This window comes from Gasterosteus aculeatus, chromosome 17 (assembly GCF_964276395.1).
Source record: "Gasterosteus aculeatus chromosome 17, fGasAcu3.hap1.1, whole genome shotgun sequence".
NCBI classification, from domain to species: domain Eukaryota; kingdom Metazoa; phylum Chordata; class Actinopteri; order Perciformes; family Gasterosteidae; genus Gasterosteus; species Gasterosteus aculeatus.
In genome coordinates, this window is record NC_135705.1 from 4993931 (window position 1) to 5016412 (window position 22482).

Sequence of the window (22482 nt, forward strand, 5' to 3'; positions counted from 1 at the left end):
ACATTTATACTGCACCTGTTAGCGTGGAGCTCGAGTCAAACTGAAGAAACATGTGTGTTAACAACTGGATCCCACTGGTTCTCTTGTCTTATTTTGAAGGAAATTTAGTGCAATTAGTTCGCAAATGCTTAAAATGAGTGAACTTAATGAAGCTTTACACAAAGACTTCACACAATTATTTAATAAGGCAAATGTGTATTCGGTTTTTGTACATAACTGTTTCGCAGTGCTTTTGTTACTTTCAAATCCTTTTGAAAGTACAAATGTAGCTGTTGAGGTTCTTTATGCCAACTTTTCTTTTCAAATCACAGCTGTTCTCAAACACTGTATTTATACACACACACACACTAAAGGTCATAAATCAAATCTATAGAAACACAAGTGCATTGTTTTACTTTATTAAAAAGAAATGTTCCCTCGTTAAATGGTTACAGTGTACAAATACACACAATTTAAATATCAGATGTTGAAAAGAAGCCTTCCTAGAAAACACTTTTAGGAGATACTACAGATCGGGATGCAGGTGGCAATTTGTCTGCGCCTCCTTGAATCCAGACAGTTTTTATGCTTTTACTGTCACACAAATACTGTTAGTTATTGAAAACCCAGACTCATGTAGCCAGTTCTTTGACCAGGTATGGTAAATAACAAGCACATTGTCTGCTTCACACCAAATTTAAAACTCTAAAAACAAACCGTATCTAAATTAGACATCTTTCAAAAACTAAAAGGTTGTGTCGGTTTTTTTTGCTAAACACTGCCATTGAAATAACACACATTCAATAATCAAATTGCCACAAATGCCACCTAAAGTGTTATTTTTTCCTTTTTTGGTTTGCACAAGTTTTGTTAGAGAGTTAGAAGAAACATTTTGTAACATGATAGTAGTTTGCTTACACATGCAGTTATTATGCTAGAAATAATTGGGTCCAATACTTTAAATAACAGTGTTTTAGTGGTGAATGACATGTTTATGTAGTTGAGTCAAGTGTAAGTTGTATGTTGGATTTTATATTTTGTGCATGTTTCCTGTTTGGTTAGGTCTGAAATAACGGGGCTTAGTTTCAGAAATTGTTCTTTAGCAACTGAAAACATTGTGACGAGCAGGCACACCTAGAATTTATATGTGATACCGTAAAAGAAAATCGACACTGACACTGTTCAAAAACAGATTGCCCGAATGATGTTGAACATTGTTGCTGAAGGTTGTTGATTCTTTTAAGTCCGCAATAAATAGATGCAAGACCTTTTTCAAACGTTCCTCTTTTCACAGGAGAAAGTAACCGTCAGCGTTACTACACGTCGGATGAGTCAAGCCGCTTGCATCTTTACTGATACCAGCGTTTCATTCCAGTGTGTTTAGCTTCAGCAGCTACAAACGTCCCACTGCAAAGTTTATGAGGAAGCAGACTGCAGTTGACCCTTATGAACGTACTCCAGAGCGGTGGCAATGGTCCTCATGTCCATCTCTATACTGCGAGCCCAGTTCTCCACATCACCAATTTCCTGGAAGACAGGAACAGAATTTGTTTCATTAGTGTATGTCGATCAGGACTGGCCACATGCAATGATTCCAGACACCTGACGTAAGCTGGATAATTGCAGCGGGAGTGGAAACTCATTCATGAATTGTTTTTACCAGCAAAACTAATCTGCCTATTAGCAACCCTGAGGAGGAAATTGTATGTTTCAACAGATCACTTTTTGCATCAAGACAATTTTTGTGGTACTATCACTTTCATTTGAACAGGGTGCACAGTGGGATACACATGGTTGTTTTGATTTTAAGAAATACTTGCTGAAGAAACCATAAATCCAACATTTAACTTAATCAAATCTGATACTTGCTGTATTAGGTAGATGATATGTGAGACCTTATATTGTTTACAGAATCCAACTTTGCATATTGCCATAAAAAGTAAGGCCACTTATTAATTTAACGGCAGTAGACTTAAAAAACGTAAAAGGAAAAACAGTTCTTATCGTATACAAGCAGATCACGTCACAGAAAGGCCTCCCGGAGAGCGCATCTTACCTTCAGGGCCTGATTGAAACCCTCCACCATACTGATCCACTGTGAAGTTTGTTTGGAGAACTGGCTCGCCTGCACCTGGAGAGTTTTCACCTCATGGTCGAGTTTACGCTGGTTTACGTATGCCTGGGCAACTCTAGAGTAAAAAAGGGAAAAAGTGAAGCGCTACATTACAGGTCATTTAGCAGACGCTTTTATCCAAAGCGACTTACATTACACTTTAAACCCATGGCTTTTTCACATTTTTGCCCGGGGAGCAATTAGGGGTTAGGTGTCTTGCTCAGGGACACTTCAACATGGATCATGGGGCAGCCTGGAATCAAACCACCAACCTTGTGCTTCCCAGCACACCTTCTCTAACCCCTGCGCCACGCACGCGGACACATTTTCTCTTTCAAGGAGAGGGTATGTTCAAGTGGCAAAGTATAAAAATATTGTTGCATGTGGGGATGAATTTGTATTAATAATTATAGCTTTATATGAATTATTGAAAGTTCAAATGTAATTTTCAAGGAAAAATAGCCTAACTTAAATATGTAATTCTAATAACCGTTAAGCCTAAAAACAATTCAATTAAAGCAGTTTGTACAAGCTTTAGCACTTTGCAGCTAGAGGTCAGAAAAAATAAGTGACTTTCTGTTCGATGGGTTTGTGAGCCAAGCTACAATACTCAAGATGCTTACAGAACTATGTGCAATAGTTTAGGTTTTACTGGGACGTATCTCACTGCGTAGTGGGGTCAACACATCTCACATCCCACCACTGCCTCTCTATCAACTATCAAATGAAAGACTTCAGGAAACAAAAGCACCGACAGCGAGGGTGTAGTTGCAGAAATCTCGTACCCGACATTGAGGTGGTCTACCAGGGCTTCCGTCAGACAGGTAGCCGCGGAGATAGCTTCACGTCTTCGTCTCTCTGTGCAAGCGAAAACAAAACACCACAGACAAGTGAATCCTCAGCGCAGCGGTGTACACACGGGGGGCCTTCTCTCAAACTGTCGGGCTTTTGTTTTTAGCATGTTAGCACGACAGCTAAGCAGCTAGCCAGCCACTCACCCTGCTGCTCCTTCCGCTCATTTTGCTTCGCCTGGTGCTCCTTCAGTAGACGAGACAACATCTTTAGTGGTCGCGGGGATGAATTTGCTAAATGTATGTATTGTTTTAATCTTTAAACTGACGTTAGCTGAATAACATGGCTTTTACTAAACGGAGACGTCGCAGATGCTATCAGCTGTTTAGTAACGTTACAACGGTTATCACGGGACCTGTCTCGAGAGGGACAGGAGTGGGCGTGACAATAAATGGCGTCTCGCATGCCGCCATTTATCATAATCAATGTAATGTTATTTTCTTTGTGTTAGAAACCAACTCAAGAGAAAGTGTATGTATATCCGATTAGATTATTTTAGTAGATTGAATGGTGACTACGGTTTTTTAAAGCATGTAAATTCTCTTTATTTTGCCATTTTGTGATGAAAATGAGTTTCGTGACGTCAATATAAATTGCAACGTCATACCGTTATGCCTTTCAAAATAAAATACGTAAATAACACAATTGCCACTCCTGCTGATACTACTTTTACTACGATTACAGCCGCTACGACTACTTTTATAATAATTTATAACAATAATAATATCAGTAGTTGAAGTATCTTGAGTAAAATAACATTATTTGATAACACAACACACATTTCTTCAGGCGTTGGTTTGGTCATTAATGGCATAATGCCCGATTACAGTCGTAATCAATGTTGAACTGCACTGAATTGTAACCAACCTCCAAATGTGCATGTCCATTGATCATTAATGTATAATAATTAGTTGTGATTTCGTATGTATTTTATCGTATGTATTCTTTTAATCTGCACCTTGAGTCTGAAATAAAAGTTTGATTGATTAATGTGCGTGATAATAGAGAACATATTATTCTAAATTTTACAGCATAAGTTCATTGCGACCTGGTTTTCAATAGCTTCTCCAGAGCTTTCGTCGTTGTCATTTTCCTAAAACTGTCATAAATACACGCCCAAATAGCTACTGAGGTTGTAGATCCAATTCATGACAGTCAAGTTGTGCTGATGCATCAACATGGAAACTTTCATCCACCAAAGACGATCTTATGATTTTGTAAAAATCTCCAGGGAAGGCATTTTGATGGCCTGTTAAACGGGAATTGTTTCATAACACTTCTCTCAAAGCCAATAATCGTATCGTTTTTTTAATTGGTTACATTAAACGTTTTATTGTGAAAAACTCCTACCGGAAAGCCCGACCTTGGGTAGCGCAAAGCAAGGCTCTGGTGATGGCAGGCAGCTACCTGTCAACAACCTAGGCAACCTTAAACTGAATTCCCCGTGGCCTTTTATCGTCTGCTTCGGTCAGGTACGTTCATCCGGCGTTATCATGTCCCCAAAGAGAGGGAGAATTCTTCGGCTGAACGATCGCAGCTGTCCGCGCGGCCGTGCGGCGTTAGCAATGCTGACGTTAGTTCCTGCACCGTTAGCTTAACGGTGTTCAGGACGTCGGCGAACAAAGTTGCCCAAGGTGGCGGAACTTCCCCGGTTGGCTTATGTTATTCGTTACCAAACACTTACAGTACAGCCAATGATACACCTTAGCAACGTAAAAACGGTTGCCTTCTAAAGGCTAGTGTTTGAAGTTGTCTTGACAACAAAGCTCCTGCTGGCTAACCCCCAGCTAACACATAAAGCTAATATGCTGCAGTTGCAACGCAACTGCCCTCAGGTCACCGATAGCAAGAGAGCACGTTGCCGTTGCCTGCTTAACAACCTTATATATATATAATATATATATATATATATATAATATATATAATATATATATATATATATATAATATATATATATATATATATATATATATAGTGTGTAGTATATAAACTGTAACTCATCCCTAGTATTTAATATAACTTAAGTTAACTTATTGTCGTCCCAAAAGACATTATCTAAGATTAGCAAAGGGTTTAGTGAGTCTTAATTAATCCTAAATTAAAGGATGGGATTTTCTGTTATGGTCACATCGTGGTGGCTTGAAATAGCGAAGCTAGTTACCCATTTGTCACTGCGAACCATGCATTTTACTACCATCTGTTCCGTCTGGACATCGGAGTGCTCTCAAATCCACATAACTCGTATGTATAGAGTTGAACAATAATGCTGTGAGTTGTAAAATGCCAGGTAATACCACGGTTAAATGAAAATGCCATTGCCTTTCAGTGGGATCATTATACGGTAGAAATGTAAAAATCTGTCTATCGTTTTTAAAAACACATTCTATAAAGCAAATTCAGATGACATTTTTGGTGTGGATTTTATTAATTCTGAAGACATCAAAAGCTGGATCATACACACCCTATGTTGGGTTTGAAAGACTCATCCACCCATACCTGCATGTAAAGCCAGGCTGTATTTCCCAGTGACAGTCGTATCCTAATAGCCTAATCACTCAGTAAGTAGGTTACCTGGACACAGCGTCCCATGTTTATATCTGATGTCACTGGTTTCCGTTGTTGCAGATCCTTTCGGTGTAGGCCAACGCGGGTGCAGTGTTATGGATGAACCATGAAGGCCCAATTACAAGTCACAGGTAAGTTATTGGTTATCCTTGAAACATTGTAAAGCCTGTTTATCAACAGATTTGACCCTCTGATTTCTGTATTATCCGGCTATCGGGAGCTAATTGCGGTGGGATGTTTATTTCCAGTGTTTTAAGAGCTGTCACTGACATGTTGTTTTCAGGACATGGAAAATTGTGATCGTAAAATAATTCTGTGTTTTTTGTTATCTGCTTTACTGCTTCTCTAATGTCCTAAAATGTCCCATGAATTGTTTTATGCTCTCTAGTGCTTTCAGCCAAGCTGAAGGAAAACAAAAAGAACTGGTTTGGCCCCAGTCCTTATGTTGAGGTAGCCGTGGATGGCCAGTCAAAGAGGACTGAGAAGTGCAACAACACACACAGCCCCAAATGGAAACAGGCCGTCACTGTGTGAGTACAACTCCTGTAATGGTCCAACAGTTATCTGCCTACTAACTATCAGATTATGTGCGAGTTGTCCATACAAATATTATTATTTTGAACAAAATGTCACAGTCATAACATAGTTGGGCTTAGCGTTTTAGTTAGCAGGTTGGTTGTTGTCACCTTCATGTCTGTTCCTGGTGTAATGTCATAGCTGGGACTTTGTGTCAATGAGGTGAAGAAAATACTTAAAGGGCTGAATGAATATCTCATGTATTTGAATGAGTGTGGCACATGAATTAATGTCCCAAACACTTCCCACCTTATCGTGCTTCCTGTGCCATTGAAATTCCAAATAAGTAAGCAACTGGTGAAACATGTATAACACCTCAGGGACCTTTTTTTATTAGAAAATCCCTTTAACTCGTAACTTTAATGTGTTTACGTTTTCCGCCTTGAAGTTATGTTTTACAATTGCTTTATAGTCTCATATAAAACTGCAGTGATATCAAAACAACAACCGTAGACAGTGGCGCTCGCCCTGTTTAAAGAAAAGGTTGATTGATTTATTTTCTTCTTTTCTGCAGCTATTTGTAGTTGACTGTGAATTGTATGTGTGCAGACCCCCACCTAATCTTTCTTTCTGGTGTTGACTATCTATCCACAGAATTGTTACTCCGGTTAGCAAGCTGATATTTCGTGTCTGGGGCCACCAGACTCTGAAAGCAGACATCCTCTTGGGAATGGCCATACTGGAGATCAGCGAGACCCTGAAGGGTAACGACCTAAGACGTGAGTCAACGCTACTGTCCTTGCTCGTCGTCCTCGAGTGTCTTCAAGTCAAACAGCACTGTGTTATGTATCTTGTTTTAGCACCAGGTTATTTGCTATTTAGAGCTTATATTTTCCAGGCTCTTTAGGTTGAGTCGCATCAAATGTTATTAAGGACAAAATACTTTCCGTTTGGCTTATTTATTTCAGTTATATCTGGGGTTATCTCAGTATTTATTTTGTATTCTTATCTAACAGCTGCATAATGTATTTGGACACATAATGTATTTGCACACATTGTAGATGCTGCACAAATGTCTAAGACTACGTATCTGTTTGTTATGAAATTGCTTTAGTGGGCTTTGATACGCTTAAAAACCAACACTCACAGTAATCCCTAGGTTCTGGTATTTGGCCCTCATCTATGAGCTTGCCCAACTCAGCAAGCGCAAACCATGAGACATAAAAGACCAGTTTATGTTCTACATAGCTTCTTTGTCTTCATTTCCAGAGCATAAAAAATGCTCTAAGAAAGCTTGCCAGTAGCCCCGGGGGGCCATGCTGCTTTTTAGATCCCATGTGACTACCTTGGTTTGAGCTGACAACGTGACTAACATCGCTAAATTCCATTTACTGATTTAAAAAAAAAAAATGTAAGACCTCTTTACATTCTGAGCGTCTTTTCAGGTTTAATGTTGTTCAGATAAGATGCAATGTCAGTCTTGAAAATGATAAGCACCTGTTTAACACCGTATTCTGTACCCTCCGCAGTGTGTGAGGTTGTGCAGACGCTGCAGCTGTGCTCCGACAGAGACCCTCGGGATATTGTAGGCGACCTGTCAGTCTGTCTGGACGGCATGCAAGTAGACCCAGAATCCTTTGCCTCAGCAGAGAGAGAACGAGGTAAAGAACCACAAACGGACGCTAACCCAACATACTAAGCTGACTACCGGAATAATCTGAGCACATGAACTATGCATAGATTTGCAAAAATATACAAATTTAGCCTCTATTAAGAAGCTCGCCCTTCCTCGCCCTTCGATGGTTGTCTGATAGTTAACATTATTAATTAGAAGAAGGTTTTACAACTTCTTTATATAACTGATACATCCCATATGTATGGGGTGTATGTCGTACTGTTCATCTTGTACTTGTATGTATCTCTCTCACAATTCTTAAGTAAGCAGCAGTAACATCCCATGTTGTCTTTTTCTTAATCTAGCTACTATTCCAAATGGAACTGCAAGACAAAATGGAGACACTGGCAACAGGTTGAGTAAACTTATATTTCTGGGCCTACGTATACACGTTACCTAGCACAAATCTTGCTGCAGTGGTTTGGTAAAATAAGCAAATCTCTAATACTCATTATTTACCTGTGGAATAAACTCAGAAAATATCTTGATCCCCAGGTCAAGCAGAGACACGTCCCCGTCCAGTGACTCAGAGGAGTGGGTCATTGTACAAAATGGTCATCTCGCAAATGGTACGGGTTCTCCCTCCCAATCTCCAGGCGGCTCCAGCGCCTCGCGTCCTCCTAGACCGGCCCGCCCCCCCCCTCCTACGCCTCAGAGGCCGACGGCTTCACCGAGTAGGGAAAAACACGAGATATTAAAGATTTTACAATACAACATTAGGAACATTACGTCAGCACTTTACAATTTCACACAACATTAATTTAATGGTCTCTCTCACATGCCATTGATTATCTTTCAAATACAGAAATAAATAGTGTGTGCACTGTGTTTTAATGACTATTATCATACCAAATACATCTCTGCCATCCTCTCTCTCCAGCCTCTTCAAGCAGTTCTTCTCCAAGCGAGCTGAGTGAATGTCCAGCTTCTGATGGTTCCTCTCAGGCGTCGGCCAGTGGATGTTCAAATCAGCAGGATGACGCAGCAGTAAGAGCAGCAGCCACATCAACAGCCGCAGCAACAATATCGGCAGCAACAACAACAACAACAACAGGAGCAGCAGCAGCAACAGCAACAACATCAACGACAGCAACAACAGCAACTGCAGGTTCTTCCCAGACAGCAAGCGGCCCCAAACCAGGGACCTCCGCCTCAGCAGCGCTGGCCACAACGACTCCCAGAATCCCCCCCATGAGCAATGGCCCCTTGCCACCAGGGTAAAAGAGCACGGCACTGCACAAAGATCATCCTGTTGCCACTGTTACCGAGCAATATTTCTGTGCCATTGTATTATATATCAGAGTTCGGGTTTTCTATAAAGCTTTCTTTCAGTGACAGAATCCGTTTGCCTGTTTGGCTGTTTCTTGTCTGTACAGGTGGGAGCAAAGGGCGGACCAGAACGGACGGGTGTACTTTGTGGATCACATTGAGAAAAGGACAACCTGGGAAAGGCCCGACCCTCTGCCGTCAGGGTACCAACACAGTTGATTCATATTTTGTACTGTGAATTCAAAGCATGATTCTTGCTATTCTCTGTTGGAGCTTAGCATAAAACGACAGTGCCGACATAAACCATAAAAAAAAGACAGACGTGTTTTTATTTCTGTGTGCACAGTTGAATTCTGCAAATTACTCCGCGTGTGCTCCTCTCAGTTGTTAGATTTAATGACAGCGAAAAAATCAATCGATATTAAGATAAAATGTTTTGTTTTGAGATGGGTGTCATTTGAGGCCCTCAGACACACCTGTGATTTGTCCTACATTGTCAGCACTGCCTTCTTTTTGCTTTCCCTTTCATGTAGGTGGGAGCGCAGGGTGGACCCGATGGGAAGGGTGTACTACGTCGACCACATAACCCGAACTACTACGTGGCAGCGACCCACCCAGGAGTCGGTGCGTAACTACGAAGAGTGGCAGCACCAGCGCAGCCAGCTGCAGGGAGCCATGCAGCAGTTTAACCAGAGGTTCATCTACGGGGTGAGAGCAGGCACCGGATTGGTTAATGGATTGGTTTGAATGTGTATGTGAATTGTTTTGATTTATGATTTATTTTGAAATGATTTGAATTATTTGTTTCATTATGTGGAAAACTTTTTTTGAGTTTACACGTGTGGCGTCTTTACTTTTCGTCTTTACTACTTGTGTTTTTGAGATCTAATCTAGTTCTCAGGTTTAATATGAACACATTTTAGGATGACTGCATCCTTCTAACAATGGCTAGCATTTTTTAAGTCCCCTGGTTGAGGAACGGAGGAAAGGTTAATGTCCAGTCTGTGAAATAACAATGCTATGAGGTCAGTGATCCTTGCTTTAAAACGCTGTGACAAATGAGGCTTTTGAAGCTCCGCTTCGATTCTCAGCCCTGACGTGTGTCTCATTCTCTCCCTGGCGCAGCTCCAAGACCAGTTGGCTGCCACTGCCAACAAAGAGTTTGACCCGCTGGGACCACTGCCACATGGTTGGGGTAAATATCACTGAGCCTTGGACATTTGTTTTAACTGTAATCCCTGTGATACAAACCAGTAAAGATGTTTGCAGTGATTCCATACAGAATTATATATATTTTTTTAAACGTGGGTGTTTTTTTTTTTCCAATGGCAGAGAAGAGAACTGACACCAACGGCAGAGTGTATTTCGTCCATCACCCGACTCGAGCGACCCAGTGGGAGGACCCCAGGACACAAGGGTGAGCATATGCCTGTGTCTTCAGTAATGGGTATTTTGATACTGCCACAGCTTTTATTAAACAGACTCTGCCTGACTTGGCTGTAGTTCTGTTTTGTTGCCTGTAAGAGGCGCTAAGGTGTCAGCCACTTGCTCAGTTCCTGTACGTCTAAAACACTCGAGAGGAGAAAACGAGTCCTAACTGGCGTTAGGAGCTATTAATGGAGAAAGGGGCGGGTCGCCTTTCTAACCTCTTTGAATTAGGAGTAAATGGATTTAACTACCATCTTTAACCAGGATATTACTCCTATCTGCTCCAGAACATAGCATTACTAAGTTGTCCTTTTAGGATTGTATTCTACAGTTGCCCCTGCAATGGAAATATGTGTGTATCCATTTGTCTTTTTTTTCTACATTTGATGTGTTTTCTGTATGTATTCAGGCTGCTGAATGACAAGCCCCTGCCAGAGGGGTGGGAGATGAGGTTCACGGTAGATGGCATTCCCTACTTTGTAGACCACAACCGGCGAACCACAACCTACATTGACCCCCGCACAGGGAAATCCTCACTGTAAGTTCATGTTCCTGTATTTTATGAATCCCTCCCTCACAGGAGCAGCACTCCATTCGGGTCACCCACCTTTTTTTACCAAACGGATACGTGTTCAGGAGACGGTGTCCCTGACCCTGAGATTGGTGCTTGTTGGGCGGACTTTTGAAAAACGCTTCTCTCCCTCTGTTCCACAGTGAGAATGGACCACAGATAACCTATGTGAGAGACTTCAAAGCCAAAGTGCAATACTTCAGGTTCTGGTGTCAGGTACGTGCTGCACGGCAGGTGTCGAGATGCTTTTGTTGTCTCTGTCGTGATTGTTGTATCTTTATCTCCAGTGCTCGCATGATTCGCAAAGACGAAAGTTTTACTGGCTTTGATTTAAGCATTGATATTTTGTATAAAATGCAAGTATGTGTTTGTTCCTCTCAGCAATTGTCGATGCCTCAGCACATTAAGATTAACGTCTCCAGGAAAACCTTGTTTGAGGATTCATTTCAACAGGTAATCATTTGATCAAACGATCTCCTCTTTTCCGGTTGAGTTTCACAGGTTTTGTTTAGCTAATGTTTGAAGGTTTGTAATATGTAACTTGTCTGCATTCAAAGATCATGAGTTTCCACCCTCAAGATTTGAGGCGGAGACTGTGGATCATTTTTCCTGGAGAGGAAGGTTTGGACTACGGAGGTGTGGCAAGGTAATGTCAACTGGCTCTTTGTTTGTACAATCGCATCGTATGTGACTCCTAAGGTGTGTTTGTTTTGTAGTTGTTGTTGACACCACCCTCGTATCACGACATACATTTTTTACAAACCAACTCAACCAGTACGAGCATTCCCACCTTAATCCTTTTTTTAATTGTCTCTCTTCCAGGGAATGGTTCTTCCTGCTCTCTCATGAGGTACTGAACCCCATGTACTGTTTGTTTGAGTATGCTGGCAAGGACAACTACTGTCTGCAGATCAACCCTGCGTCCTACATCAACCCTGACCACCTCAAGTACTTCAAGTTCATCGGACGCTTCATCGCCATGGTACCTGCATGATTTGCCAAGGCGTGAATGATTGCTTTGACTCATGAGGATGGATCACGTTTTTGCTTCAGTGTCTATGATATATTATTCTTGTGATTGGAACTAAAATTTACATGTGGGCTGACATGGGGCTTATCACTTCGTTTATTTGGTATTTTCAATGACAGAATAGTCACTCTCCTGATACTAAAGCATTCTCTTTCTTTATTAATACAATCTGGCTGTTTCAATTAATGTTTCCCCTCCGACTGTCCTTTCCAGGCCTTGTTCCATGGAAAATTTATCGATACAGGTTTCTCGCTGCCCTTCTACAAGCGAATCCTGAACAAACCTCTGGCTCTGAAAGACCTGGAGTCCATCGATCCGGAGTTTTACAACTCACTCATCTGGATCAAGTACGTCCAGGAGACAACATGCAGTGCGGCTGGTGGTGCCGCACTGCTATTTAAAGTGCTATTTAATTTAAAGTAACAAGATGTTGAATAATATCGTATTCGGTGGAACCTAAAGAAGGATTTTGTTTTTGTTAATTGATAATTGATAATGTCTCCTCCCCCTTCCCCCCACAGGGATAATAACATCGAAGAGTGCGGTCTGGAGATGTTCTTTTCCGTTGACAAAGAGATCCTGGGGGAGGTCACCACCCACGAGCTGAAACCAGATGGAGGGAACGTCCAAGTAACTGAGGAAAATAAGGAGGAATACATCAGGTACGGACACGTCCTCCACTGCTGGTCTCATACAGGCTGACTTGGACCAGAATGACACATAGATATTTGGCCATGTTGTAGACAGAATTATATGTAATTCAAGTATCAGCATTGTTCTGCCATGTGTAATGGCGGTAATGGTCATTAATAAACTAGGCATTGCATACTTTGAGCGGTTGTGACTGCATTTGAAATGGTTAATGAACATGACGTTGCATTTAAAATGAGGCAAGATTTAATACTTGTTCCTGTGTAGCCACCGCTAATCTTCATTCCCTGAGGTGTGTTTGATTTAGTTATCTTTACCTTTATATCTTTGTCAACAGGTTGGTGGCTGAGTGGAGGCTTTCCAGAGGTGTGGAGGAACAGACTCAAGCATTCTTTGAGGGCTTCAATGAAGTCTTGCCCCAGCAATACCTTCAATACTTTGACGCTAAGGAATTGGAGGTAATAAAACAAGTAGAACTATTCTCATTAAAGCAGGAAAAGTTTATGTTTTGGGGGATAGTTGGTTGGCTTCAAAGTGTTACTTCTGCTGGGATAAATCATCCGTATTTGGGATCTTGCTTTCCTCTCGCCTGCAGGTGATGCTTTGTGGGATGCAGGAGATCGACCTGGTGGACTGGCAGAGAAACGCAATCTACAGGCACTATGCCCGAAGCAGCAAGCAGATCCTCTGGTTCTGGCAGGTCGGTGTAGCAGCACACTTGGACTGGACTGTTCCCTAAAGCTCAAAACGCCATTCCTCATTCCGCACTCCTCAACCTTTACTACAGTAGATTCTTATTTCACAATTGTAGTGCGTTTTTGTGGTTGAGTGGTATTAATACGCACTGATCCGTTGACAGTTTGTGAAGGAGATGGACAACGAGAAGCGGATGAGACTGCTGCAGTTTGTCACAGGAACCTGTCGCCTTCCTGTTGGAGGCTTCGCCGACCTGATGGGTATGCAAAAGAGACGCCGGGTATCAGAGTGTCACTTTTGGGGGATAATTGTCTTTGTGCTTGTTATCGATTAATGCAGGAAGCAACGGCCCGCAAAAGTTCTGCATTGAGAAGGTGGGCAAGGAGAACTGGCTTCCACGAAGCCACACATGGTAAGGCCGGTTGTTCTGCTTTCATGGTCCTCTGACTTCTGGTATGTGGCCAGATGTCCAACCTTAACCCTTAATGACCAAACCCTCTTAGTCATGTCTGATTCAACCTGTCGCCAGCCTTCTTTTAAAGCCTGTTGGGCTTTAATTCGGCAATTAAAGTTATACAATTCTGTGTGAGAATTGTTGTTGGGTCTTGAGTAATACAGTTTGTTTATTTAGCTGATCTTATGACACATCATGTGACCTTAAGGTAGCAATGCCGTGAATATGAATATTTCTCACCAGATTAGTCAGCGTTTCAAAACCATGTTTATTTCATCAGCAATGTCAAAATACTTTCAATAAGCTTAATAATTTGAAGTGCTTTGGTCCATTTATGTTTTATGTTTTTTATATATATATATATATAAAATATATATATATATATATATATATATATATATATAAAAGCAACCTAAAAATGCAAGTCATTACACATAAAGTAAAATCTGTGTACGTGGGGAGTCATCTTGTTTCTTTCTCTTTTCTGTTTAGCTTTAATCGTCTGGACCTGCCTCCTTACAAGAGCTACGAGCAGCTGAAGGAGAAGCTCATGTTTGCCATCGAGGAGACCGAAGGCTTTGGTCAGGAGTGATGCGGCGGGAGATGAGATGGAGCAGAGCGGGAGGAGCCATATCCATTTTAGAATAGAGAAATCAATACTCCCAATCTCCTTGCAGCCGGGAGCTGCTTTTGAACTCGAAGATGAGCACGTAAATCTTTATTTTCTATAACATAAGCCCTAAGAACAGTTTCCAGCCGGAAGTTCATTCTTTCAACAAGACACCTGTGAATCCTCCTCGCTTCTGTTTCACCTCCCACCTACACCATGAATTCCACGCTTATCTAGTGGATCTCTCTCTCCCACTATCGGAGGATGGAGGCAGAAGAGGCGCCTTTCTCACCCTGTCATGTCTGCACTCGCTCTACGTTGCGCAAGTGCAGTTTCTTTACGTACATCGGTGAATCTGTGCAGTGGTAACTTCTTCAGAGCTGCCTGGTCGGGTTTATGCACTAGAATTAACAATTTTCGAGGAAAGAACCATATTTGTGCATTTTGACTTAAAAAAAAAAAGAAGGTTTGTATCTATACGCATTACGTAACATCAATCGCACATATATGGTCTTTTAGACTCAACTTTTATTTTTCTTTAGTTGAATGGACAATGTTTTTTTTAGACCCCTGACTGACTGACCGTAGCACATACCCAGTTTACTTATTAACTTTGCTGAATATGATCTTGTTAATTGTAATAATTTCTCTTATTTCGATAGGTTGATTTCTTAACTTTATGAGTTGAAACTTTGAACTAGTTTGCACATTATGTGAGCAGGAAGTCGGTCGTGATTGTTCTTAAGAGAGGTTGTATTTTTATGTGCAATAGTTTTGTAGAAAGCAATTTAGCCAATGATGGAGCCACACAGTGGTTTGTTTGATCAGTTTATAACACTTAAGTAAGTTTCAGCATTAATTAATAATTTAAATTCTCAATCTGACCATTTGCATGCTTGCAAGTGTATTTGGTGAAGCTGGTTTGGTTGTGATTTGATTTGAGACCTTTGCCTTCCTAAAGTGATCTGTGCTGTATATATTATCAGCCTGCTTGACCTTGAGGGGTCACTTCCTTCACCAGTCAGGGAGACTGAAAGGAGTGTCATCTTTTTGTTGATAATTCTTAGCTGTTACTAATGAAGTGGAGTTTTAGGGTGCGTCGTGTAAAAGAAAAGGATTTGTTGACCTATTCCCACTGAGAGGTAGCCAATTCTCTGGTAGACGTCCAGAGTGCAGTATTATTCTAGATCAGTGATGAAGATACTGTTTGATGTGTTCAGTGACTAATGCAGTTCATGTAAATATGCTTACAGAGTAGACCGTGTTCACCCCGGCCGTGGACCCCCCTTTGAGTTGCAGGGACAAGTTGGTGATTAAGATTTGAATTATTGTAATATAAGTGGCCCTAGTTTTATAGGGTGTTCGGGATGTGTACAATAGTATATTAGAGTATTTCACGTCTTTTCCCAAAAATAGCTCCATTAACGTTGAACAGTGTTTCCTTTTTCTAGTATAACTTTAAGAAAATGACTACGGAACCGATCTACCAAAGGATTTTATTTAATTATTTTTTCTAAACTATTTGACTTAAAAGTTGAAGTCCAATGAGTGAGACCAGTTCTTAACAAAACGATAACACATTTCCCATCAGTCGTCACTATTAAGTTTATGGTTGTCTTTTATTATATTAGTGGGTAACACTGTGACACGGAACGGTCGCTCAGCTACTTCAATCGTAAATATAAAATCGGGAGATGATTTAGATCCGTAGAGTGATATTTTTTAACGACTTTTATCTTTCAAAGCATAACGCTGTGTGTGTGCGTGTGTGTGTGCGTGTGCGTGTGCGTGTGCGTGTGCGTGTGTGTGTGTGTGTGTGAGAGAGCGGGTGTAGGCAGTGTGGTGGAAATTAAATTTATATAATTTCTTGTTCACTGAACAATCTTTATTACACATTAGGTTTACGAATTAACCCACGAAGGAACCGTGTGGCTGTCTGTCATTTTCTCGTGTCAATGCAGATACTTGAGAAGAAAGAACCCAGTCGCTCCCTTTTTCACCTGACAGGTGTACTGGCCCTCAGTCAACACCAGTTACTGCTTGCTCGATGTTCCACACTATCTTACATTGATTCCCTTACTGAGAGCAATGAACACGCATACAGCTCGGTATGTACCTCCTGCTTTGCAGACTTGTGAAGAGATTTACAAAAAGACAAAAAAATAGGTTTGTAATTAATGTTTACTATTGAATATTTTAACATGTTGCAACTAACAATTTAGCACCTTGACACTCCAAACTGGTTGAATTAACCACTTCACTGTTTCATCACTGCTGTGTTCCAGCTCATGGAGCAGTTAAATGTATAGAAATATGCAAAATCGTGTTTTAGTTGTATTGATTGCATTGTAAATTATGTCGATAGTGTAATCACTGTTTTTGAAGCTCTGACTTTTTTTGATAAGTGGAAGTCAATGGTTGAAAACTATTTATTTGTAGGATGGGTTTCATGTAAGGACTGGAATGATTGTGAACAGAAAAAACGTAATTAAATGATCTAAACGCTGGGCTCCTGCAGGACACTTGTGAAGAGTTAATTATTATCAACGCAGCGTTTTTCACATTTGTTCACAATATCCTACACACAAGCCATTGCTGCTGTTTGTATGTTCCTTCTAAGTAAATACAAGACATCAATTATTTTGCATATTGTCACATCAGATCATGAATAATGTGCACTTCCCCAACATGGTTCAAGGAAATGGAAGAAGTGCGATTATTGCGCCTCAATACGAGAATGCTGCTTACACATTAAAGTAAGAGCGATTCAAATCCAAGCGTGCAATAAAACGAAGCGTAAGAGATAATTTTATGTTTTCTATTTTTTGGCATTACTACTTTTACTTTTATAGATGTGAGTGCTAACTGGTGCTTTCTCATATAAAAAAAAATTGACTTCTGGATAGAAAATCACAGATCAAGTCAACAGATCACAGTTCAAATGTATTTCTTGACTATCTTACTGTGAGCATGGTTATTGACTTTACATTAGTCATTGTACCGTTTATATATTATGTAAATCCGAAAGTTACACACCAAGAGGAAAGCAGCTTGTGAGGGGTATGATAGCTGATACCTGTGTGGCAGCACGTGAAACGGGCGTATTCACCCAGTATTTTCCATTGAATTCCATTCCAATATTTGTGTCCAAAATGTGAATGTTTCTGACAAATAATTATGTTCCTTTGTATACTAGAAGAAGGCTCCTTGTTCTTTCCTAATAGTGTAACACTGATGGATCACATTTTGCCGCCCAAGTACTACTTTTACTTTTCACACTTTTATGTGAGGACACAAATGCTTTTTTACTTGTAGTGAAGTAATTTTAGTCTAGTGACGTGATTTGCTGTACGTTTGTTGTTATAGGGACGGTAACACATATAATCAAATTTAATCTTTTCTTTAATCTGTAATCTTTAATTTTAAAACACTGGGTTTAGTTTACATAGGAACCTTAGCTTTGATGCTGCACTACGGAACACTTTCGCAGTGACACACCGTATCAAAGTCTGGCCCAACATGAGATAGTGCCCGTTCGGCTGGATTGGAAGTCATGGCAGGTCCCGATCTGATTAAAACTCTTCTGTATACGGTGAATAACCTGCTGCAGCAGGAGAAGTACAATGCGGCATTGGCAGTGTTGAAAGGATTCAGAAACGGCGCCGTGTAAGTGAAAAACTTAGACAAACTAAATGAGCTAATTTGACGTTAATGAAGTTTAACCCAACGTTACCTCTTTCACACACAGCTAGCTTGTATTTTAGCTAACCGGTCGTACCAGCTGTTGGACTACAGGTGTCTACCACACAGCTAGCTTGCAGCTAACAGGTCGTATCAGCTGGAGCTCTACAGGTGTTCTACCACACAGCTAGCTTGCAGCTAACAGGTCGTATCAGCTGGAGCTCTACAGGTGTCTACCACACAGCTAGCTTGTAGCTAACCGGTCGTACCAGCTGTAGGACTACAGGTGTCTACCACACAGCTAGCTTGTAGCTAACAGGTCGTATCAGCTGGAGCTCTACAGGTGTTCTACCACACAGCTAGCTTGCAGCTAACAGGTCGTATCAGCTGGAGCTCTACAGGTGTCTACCACACCGCTAGCTTGCAGCTAACAGGTCGTATCAGCTGGAGCTCTACAGGTGTCTACCACACAGCTAGCTTGTAGCTAACCGGTCGTACCAGCTGTAGGACTACAGGTGTCTACCACACAGCTAGCTTGTAGCTAACAGGTCGTACCAGCTGTAGGACTACAGGTGTCTACCACACAGCTAGCTTGTAGCTAACAGGTCGTACCAGCTGTTGGACTACAGCTGTCTACCACACAGCTAGCTTGCAGCTAACAGGTCGTATCAGCTGGAGCTCTACAGGTGTTCTACCACACAGCTAGCTTGCAGCTAACAGGTCGTATCAGCTGGAGCTCTACAGGTGTCTACCACACAGCTAGCTTGTAGCTAACCGGTCGTACCAGCTGTAGGACTACAGGTGTCTACCACACAGCTAGCTTGTAGCTAACAGGTCGTACCAGCTGTAGGACTACATGTGTCTACCACACAGCTAGCTTGCAGCTAACAGGTCGTACCAGCTGTAGGACTACAGGTGTCTACCACACAGCTAGCTTGTAGCTAACAGGTCGTACCAGCTGTTGGACTACAGCTGTCTACCACACAGCTAACTTGCAGCTAACAGGTTGTATCAGCTGGAGCTCTACAGGTGTTCTACCACACAGCTAGCTTGCAGCTAACAGGTCGTATCAGCTGGAGCTCTACAGGTGTCTACCACACAGCTAGCTTGTAGCTAACCGGTCGTACCAGCTGTAGGACTACAGGTGTCTACCACACAGCTAGCTTGTAGCTAACAGGTCGTACCAGCTGTAGGACTACATGTGTCTACCACACAGCTAGCTTGCAGCTAACAGGTCGTATCAGCTGGAGCTCTACAGGTGTCTACCACACAGCTAACTTGCAGCTAACAGGTCGTATCAGCTGGAGCTCTACAGGTGTCTACCACACAACTAGCTTGCAGCTAACAGGTCGTACCAGCTGTTGGACTACAGGTGTCTACCACACAGCTAGCTTGCAGCTAACAGGTCGTATCAGCTGGAGCTCTACAGGTGTTCTACCACACAGCTAGCTTGCAGCTAACAGGTCGTATCAGCTGGAGCTCTACAGGTGTTCTACCACACAGCTAGCTTGCAGCTAACAGGTCGTATCAGCTGGAGCTCTACAGGTGTCTACCACACCGCTAGCTTGCAGCTAACAGGTCGTATCAGCTGGAGCTCTACAGGTGTCTACCACACAGCTAGCTTGTAGCTAACCGGTCGTACCAGCTGTAGGACTACAGGTGTCTACCACACAGCTAGCTTGTAGCTAACAGGTCGTACCAGCTGTAGGACTACAGGTGTCTACCACACAGCTAGCTTGTAGCTAACAGGTCGTACCAGCTGTTGGACTACAGCTGTCTACCACACAACTAGCTTGCAGCTAACAGGTCGTATCAGCTGGAGCTCTACAGGTGTTCTACCACACAGCTAGCTTGCAGCTAACAGGTCGTATCAGCTGGAGCTCTACAGGTGTCTACCACACAGCTAGCTTGTAGCTAACAGGTCGTACCAGCTGTAGGACTACATGTGTCTACCACACAGCTAGCTTGTAGCTAACCGGTCGTACCAGCTGTAGGACTACAGGTGTCTACCACACAGCTAGCTTGTAGCTAACAGGTCGTACCAGCTGTAGGACTACATGTGTCTACCACACAGCTAGCTTGCAGCTAACAGGTCGTATCAGCTGGAGCTCTACAGGTGTCTACCACACAGCTAACTTGCAGCTAACAGGTCGTATCAGCTGGAGCTCTACAGGTGTCTACCACACAACTAGCTTGCAGCTAACAGGTCGTATCAGCTGGAGCTCTACAGGTGTCTACCACACAGCTAGCTTGTAGCTAACTGGTCGTACCAGCTGTAGGACTACAGGTGTGTTTCTTGGACCGTGTTTTGTAGCCGGTTTCCTGTTTGCAGACAGCACTGACATCGCATTAATGTGTTTCTTTCCTTCACCCCACATTTAGATATGGGGCCAAAATCAGAGCACCACACGCTCTGGTTATGACCTTTCTGTTCAGAAGTGGCAGGTAAGGATTTGAACAGTACCTTGCCATCCCAATGCATGTCTCTTGAGCTCTAATTTAACTTTTTTTTTTTATTCTCTCCAATAGTTTGAAGGACAAGCTCGAAGCCATTTTGAAGGCCACGTATACCCACTCCCGCAACCTGGCGTGCTTTGTGTTCACTTACAAAGGACTGCAAGGCTTGCAGGAGAGATGCCAGGGGAAGAGACTGCAGTCTCACTCCTTTCTGGCCGCCTGTGTTGGCGGGTGGTTAGTGTTTGGAGATAACAACAACATCAATAGCCAGGTATATGCCCCGTAGACCAAAAGTCACATTTGCTGTAACCCTCAATCCTGTCCGTACATTAACTCAAGACTGCTCAGGTGTTCAGTCCCTTACAACCCCTCTGCTCTTCTCTAGATTAACATGTACCTGCTGTCTAGGATCCTGTTCGCCCTCTCTCGGCTGGCCGTGGAGAAAGGACTCGTCCCCCAGCCTAAACGTGACCCGTTCCCCCTCTTTGCCACGCTGGTGTGGGGCATTGTCTTGTGGTTGTTTGAGTTTTACCCCCACACCCTCCAGCCCTCTCTGCAGTCCTCCATGAACTACCTCTACCACGACAGCAATGTGTGGCATGACATAACAGACTTCCTTGTTTATAATAAGCCAAGGACTGCTGCTTAGAAATTACGTCATGTTATTTAAAAAAGTGATTTTATTGACTAGCTCTCTATAATTAATGAATACTGTTTCAACAATGAATGATGAACAATGCTTTTTTTTTAATTGACTATTGGATGATAGTATACTTTTTGTTGTTGCAAATTCATTGAAGTATGTTCATCTTTTTGAAATACTAATATATTTGCATACCGTTATTGTTATTGGACTAAACAGATTTAAAGTAAAAATGGGTTACCATTTTATCTGGAACTCTAATCAGTGTTTAAGTTGAATGTATTCCATTGAAGAAGTCCTGCTGGTCGGTCTGTGCAGGAAGTGTTTTCATGTTCCACAATCTATTGTACCTGAACTTGTGACGCCCAGCCAGATGTAGTAGAGCCAAGTTGTGCCTATACTTATGCATATTATAAAATTAAACTAATCTAACGTGTGCCAGCTGGCTGCCCAGAGACTAGCTAAAATAGCCTGTAGCTGCTGTACCACGACCTTGTCATTAGCAAGTTAAATGTTGTTGCTGGATGAAGGAACAATCTATTTTAGCCAGCGAACTGCAGGTCTTTTCACATTATGATCCATACCTAGATTATTGAAAATTTGCTCATTGTCCTTGACTATCAATACCTAGATCTACCTAGTATTCATTCTGCTGATATTTCCGGTGATTGTAGAATCGTCTGATTTTTAGTTTCCGGAGGTGTGTCACTTAATACAGTTGCCACAGAAAAAAAACGTATTTAAAAACAAACATTTCATTGTCATGCGTGATTGGTTGATTAAATGTTTTACAAAATGTACTAATTATTACGTTTAAAAACTGAAAGCGTGGCATCATTATAGAATATTTAGTGAGGACCGGCTCTAGCCAAACTTGAGTCCGGTTTATTCTTTAAAGGCTTAATAATCATTAATTATTAAGTGACCTTTGTTGCCTTACACTGCAGTACAGGTTTCTGTGTGATTCATTTTTCAAATACTACTTTCATTCTACTTTCTGCTATTCATTCTAAGGGAAAAATATTGTTTTTAAAACACCAACTGGAAATACCTATCAGTTTATAATACATAATATTGAATAAATGTACCCAACAGTATCTAGAGGAAGTTAAATTAGCTTTGCCATGGCCAGCTCCAGCAGAAGGACAAACAAATGTCCACAAACAATGAGGTGAATGCTTTATCAGCAAATTTTCTTCTCCATTAGACTCTTAGTTACCAAGCAACCATGGTGACGTTGTATTAAAGTTATTTTTTTCCCAGATGTGGAGTGATTCTCAAGGTGCACAGGA

At 41.7% G+C, this 22482-nt stretch overlaps 3 protein-coding genes across 3 annotated transcripts; 2 read left to right on the forward strand and 1 right to left on the reverse strand.

Moving 5' to 3' along the window:
• Positions 1-382: 382 nt before the first annotated feature.
• bloc1s1 (biogenesis of lysosomal organelles complex-1, subunit 1) lies at positions 383-4645 on the reverse strand. Its single transcript, XM_040202656.2, has 4 exons — positions 3091-4645; positions 2878-2950; positions 2036-2168; positions 383-1506 (listed from the first exon to the last, which is right to left on the reverse strand). The coding sequence occupies exons 1-4, from the start codon at positions 3149-3151 to the stop codon at positions 1396-1398; spliced, it is 378 nt and encodes a 125-aa protein (XP_040058590.1). The 5' UTR covers positions 3152-4645; the 3' UTR covers positions 383-1395.
• Positions 4293-16926, forward strand: itcha (itchy E3 ubiquitin protein ligase a). Its single transcript, XM_040202647.2, has 24 exons — positions 4293-4416; positions 5570-5640; positions 5898-6039; positions 6680-6804; positions 7555-7686; positions 8006-8054; positions 8196-8374; positions 8581-8917; positions 9077-9172; positions 9503-9677; positions 10095-10164; positions 10302-10386; positions 10807-10935; positions 11112-11184; positions 11350-11421; positions 11526-11614; positions 11791-11950; positions 12212-12345; positions 12520-12660; positions 12987-13107; positions 13245-13349; positions 13509-13605; positions 13685-13757; positions 14292-16926. The coding sequence occupies exons 2-24, from the start codon at positions 5616-5618 to the stop codon at positions 14389-14391; spliced, it is 2709 nt and encodes a 902-aa protein (XP_040058581.1). The 5' UTR covers positions 4293-4416; positions 5570-5615; the 3' UTR covers positions 14392-16926.
• A 907-nt stretch (positions 16927-17833) lies between these two features.
• On the forward strand, positions 17834-21990 carry pxmp4 (peroxisomal membrane protein 4). The gene is made up of 4 exons (XM_040202655.2): positions 17834-18075; positions 20473-20535; positions 20620-20818; positions 20933-21990. Exons 1-4 carry the CDS (start codon positions 17963-17965, stop codon positions 21194-21196), a joined length of 639 nt encoding a protein of 212 aa, XP_040058589.2. The 5' UTR covers positions 17834-17962; the 3' UTR covers positions 21197-21990.
• Positions 21991-22482: the final 492 nt, after the last annotated feature.

Excerpts from the sequence above, each read along its gene's own strand:
- bloc1s1 (XM_040202656.2), bottom strand. The coding sequence starts at position 3,151 with ATGTTGTCTCGTCTACTGAAGGAGCACCAGGCGAAGCAAAATGAGCGG. Across the intron at positions 2,951-3,090 it reads TGAGCGGAAGGAGCAGCAGG|AGAGACGAAGACGTGAAGCT; the intron begins GTGAGTGGCTGG and ends TCGCTTGCACAG. Across the intron at positions 2,169-2,877 it reads GTAGACCACCTCAATGTCGG|AGTTGCCCAGGCATACGTAA; the intron begins GTACGAGATTTC and ends TTTTTACTCTAG.
- itcha (XM_040202647.2), top strand. The coding sequence starts at position 5,616 with ATGAAGGCCCAATTACAAGTCACAG. Across the intron at positions 12,346-12,519 it reads AACTCACTCATCTGGATCAA|GGATAATAACATCGAAGAGT; the intron begins GTACGTCCAGGA and ends TTCCCCCCACAG. Across the intron at positions 13,108-13,244 it reads TTGACGCTAAGGAATTGGAG|GTGATGCTTTGTGGGATGCA; the intron begins GTAATAAAACAA and ends TCTCGCCTGCAG.
- pxmp4 (XM_040202655.2), top strand. The coding sequence starts at position 17,963 with ATGGCAGGTCCCGATCTGATTAAAACTCTTCTGTATACGGTGAATAAC. Across the intron at positions 20,536-20,619 it reads TTTCTGTTCAGAAGTGGCAG|TTTGAAGGACAAGCTCGAAG; the intron begins GTAAGGATTTGA and ends TCTCTCCAATAG. Across the intron at positions 20,819-20,932 it reads ACAACAACATCAATAGCCAG|ATTAACATGTACCTGCTGTC; the intron begins GTATATGCCCCG and ends GCTCTTCTCTAG.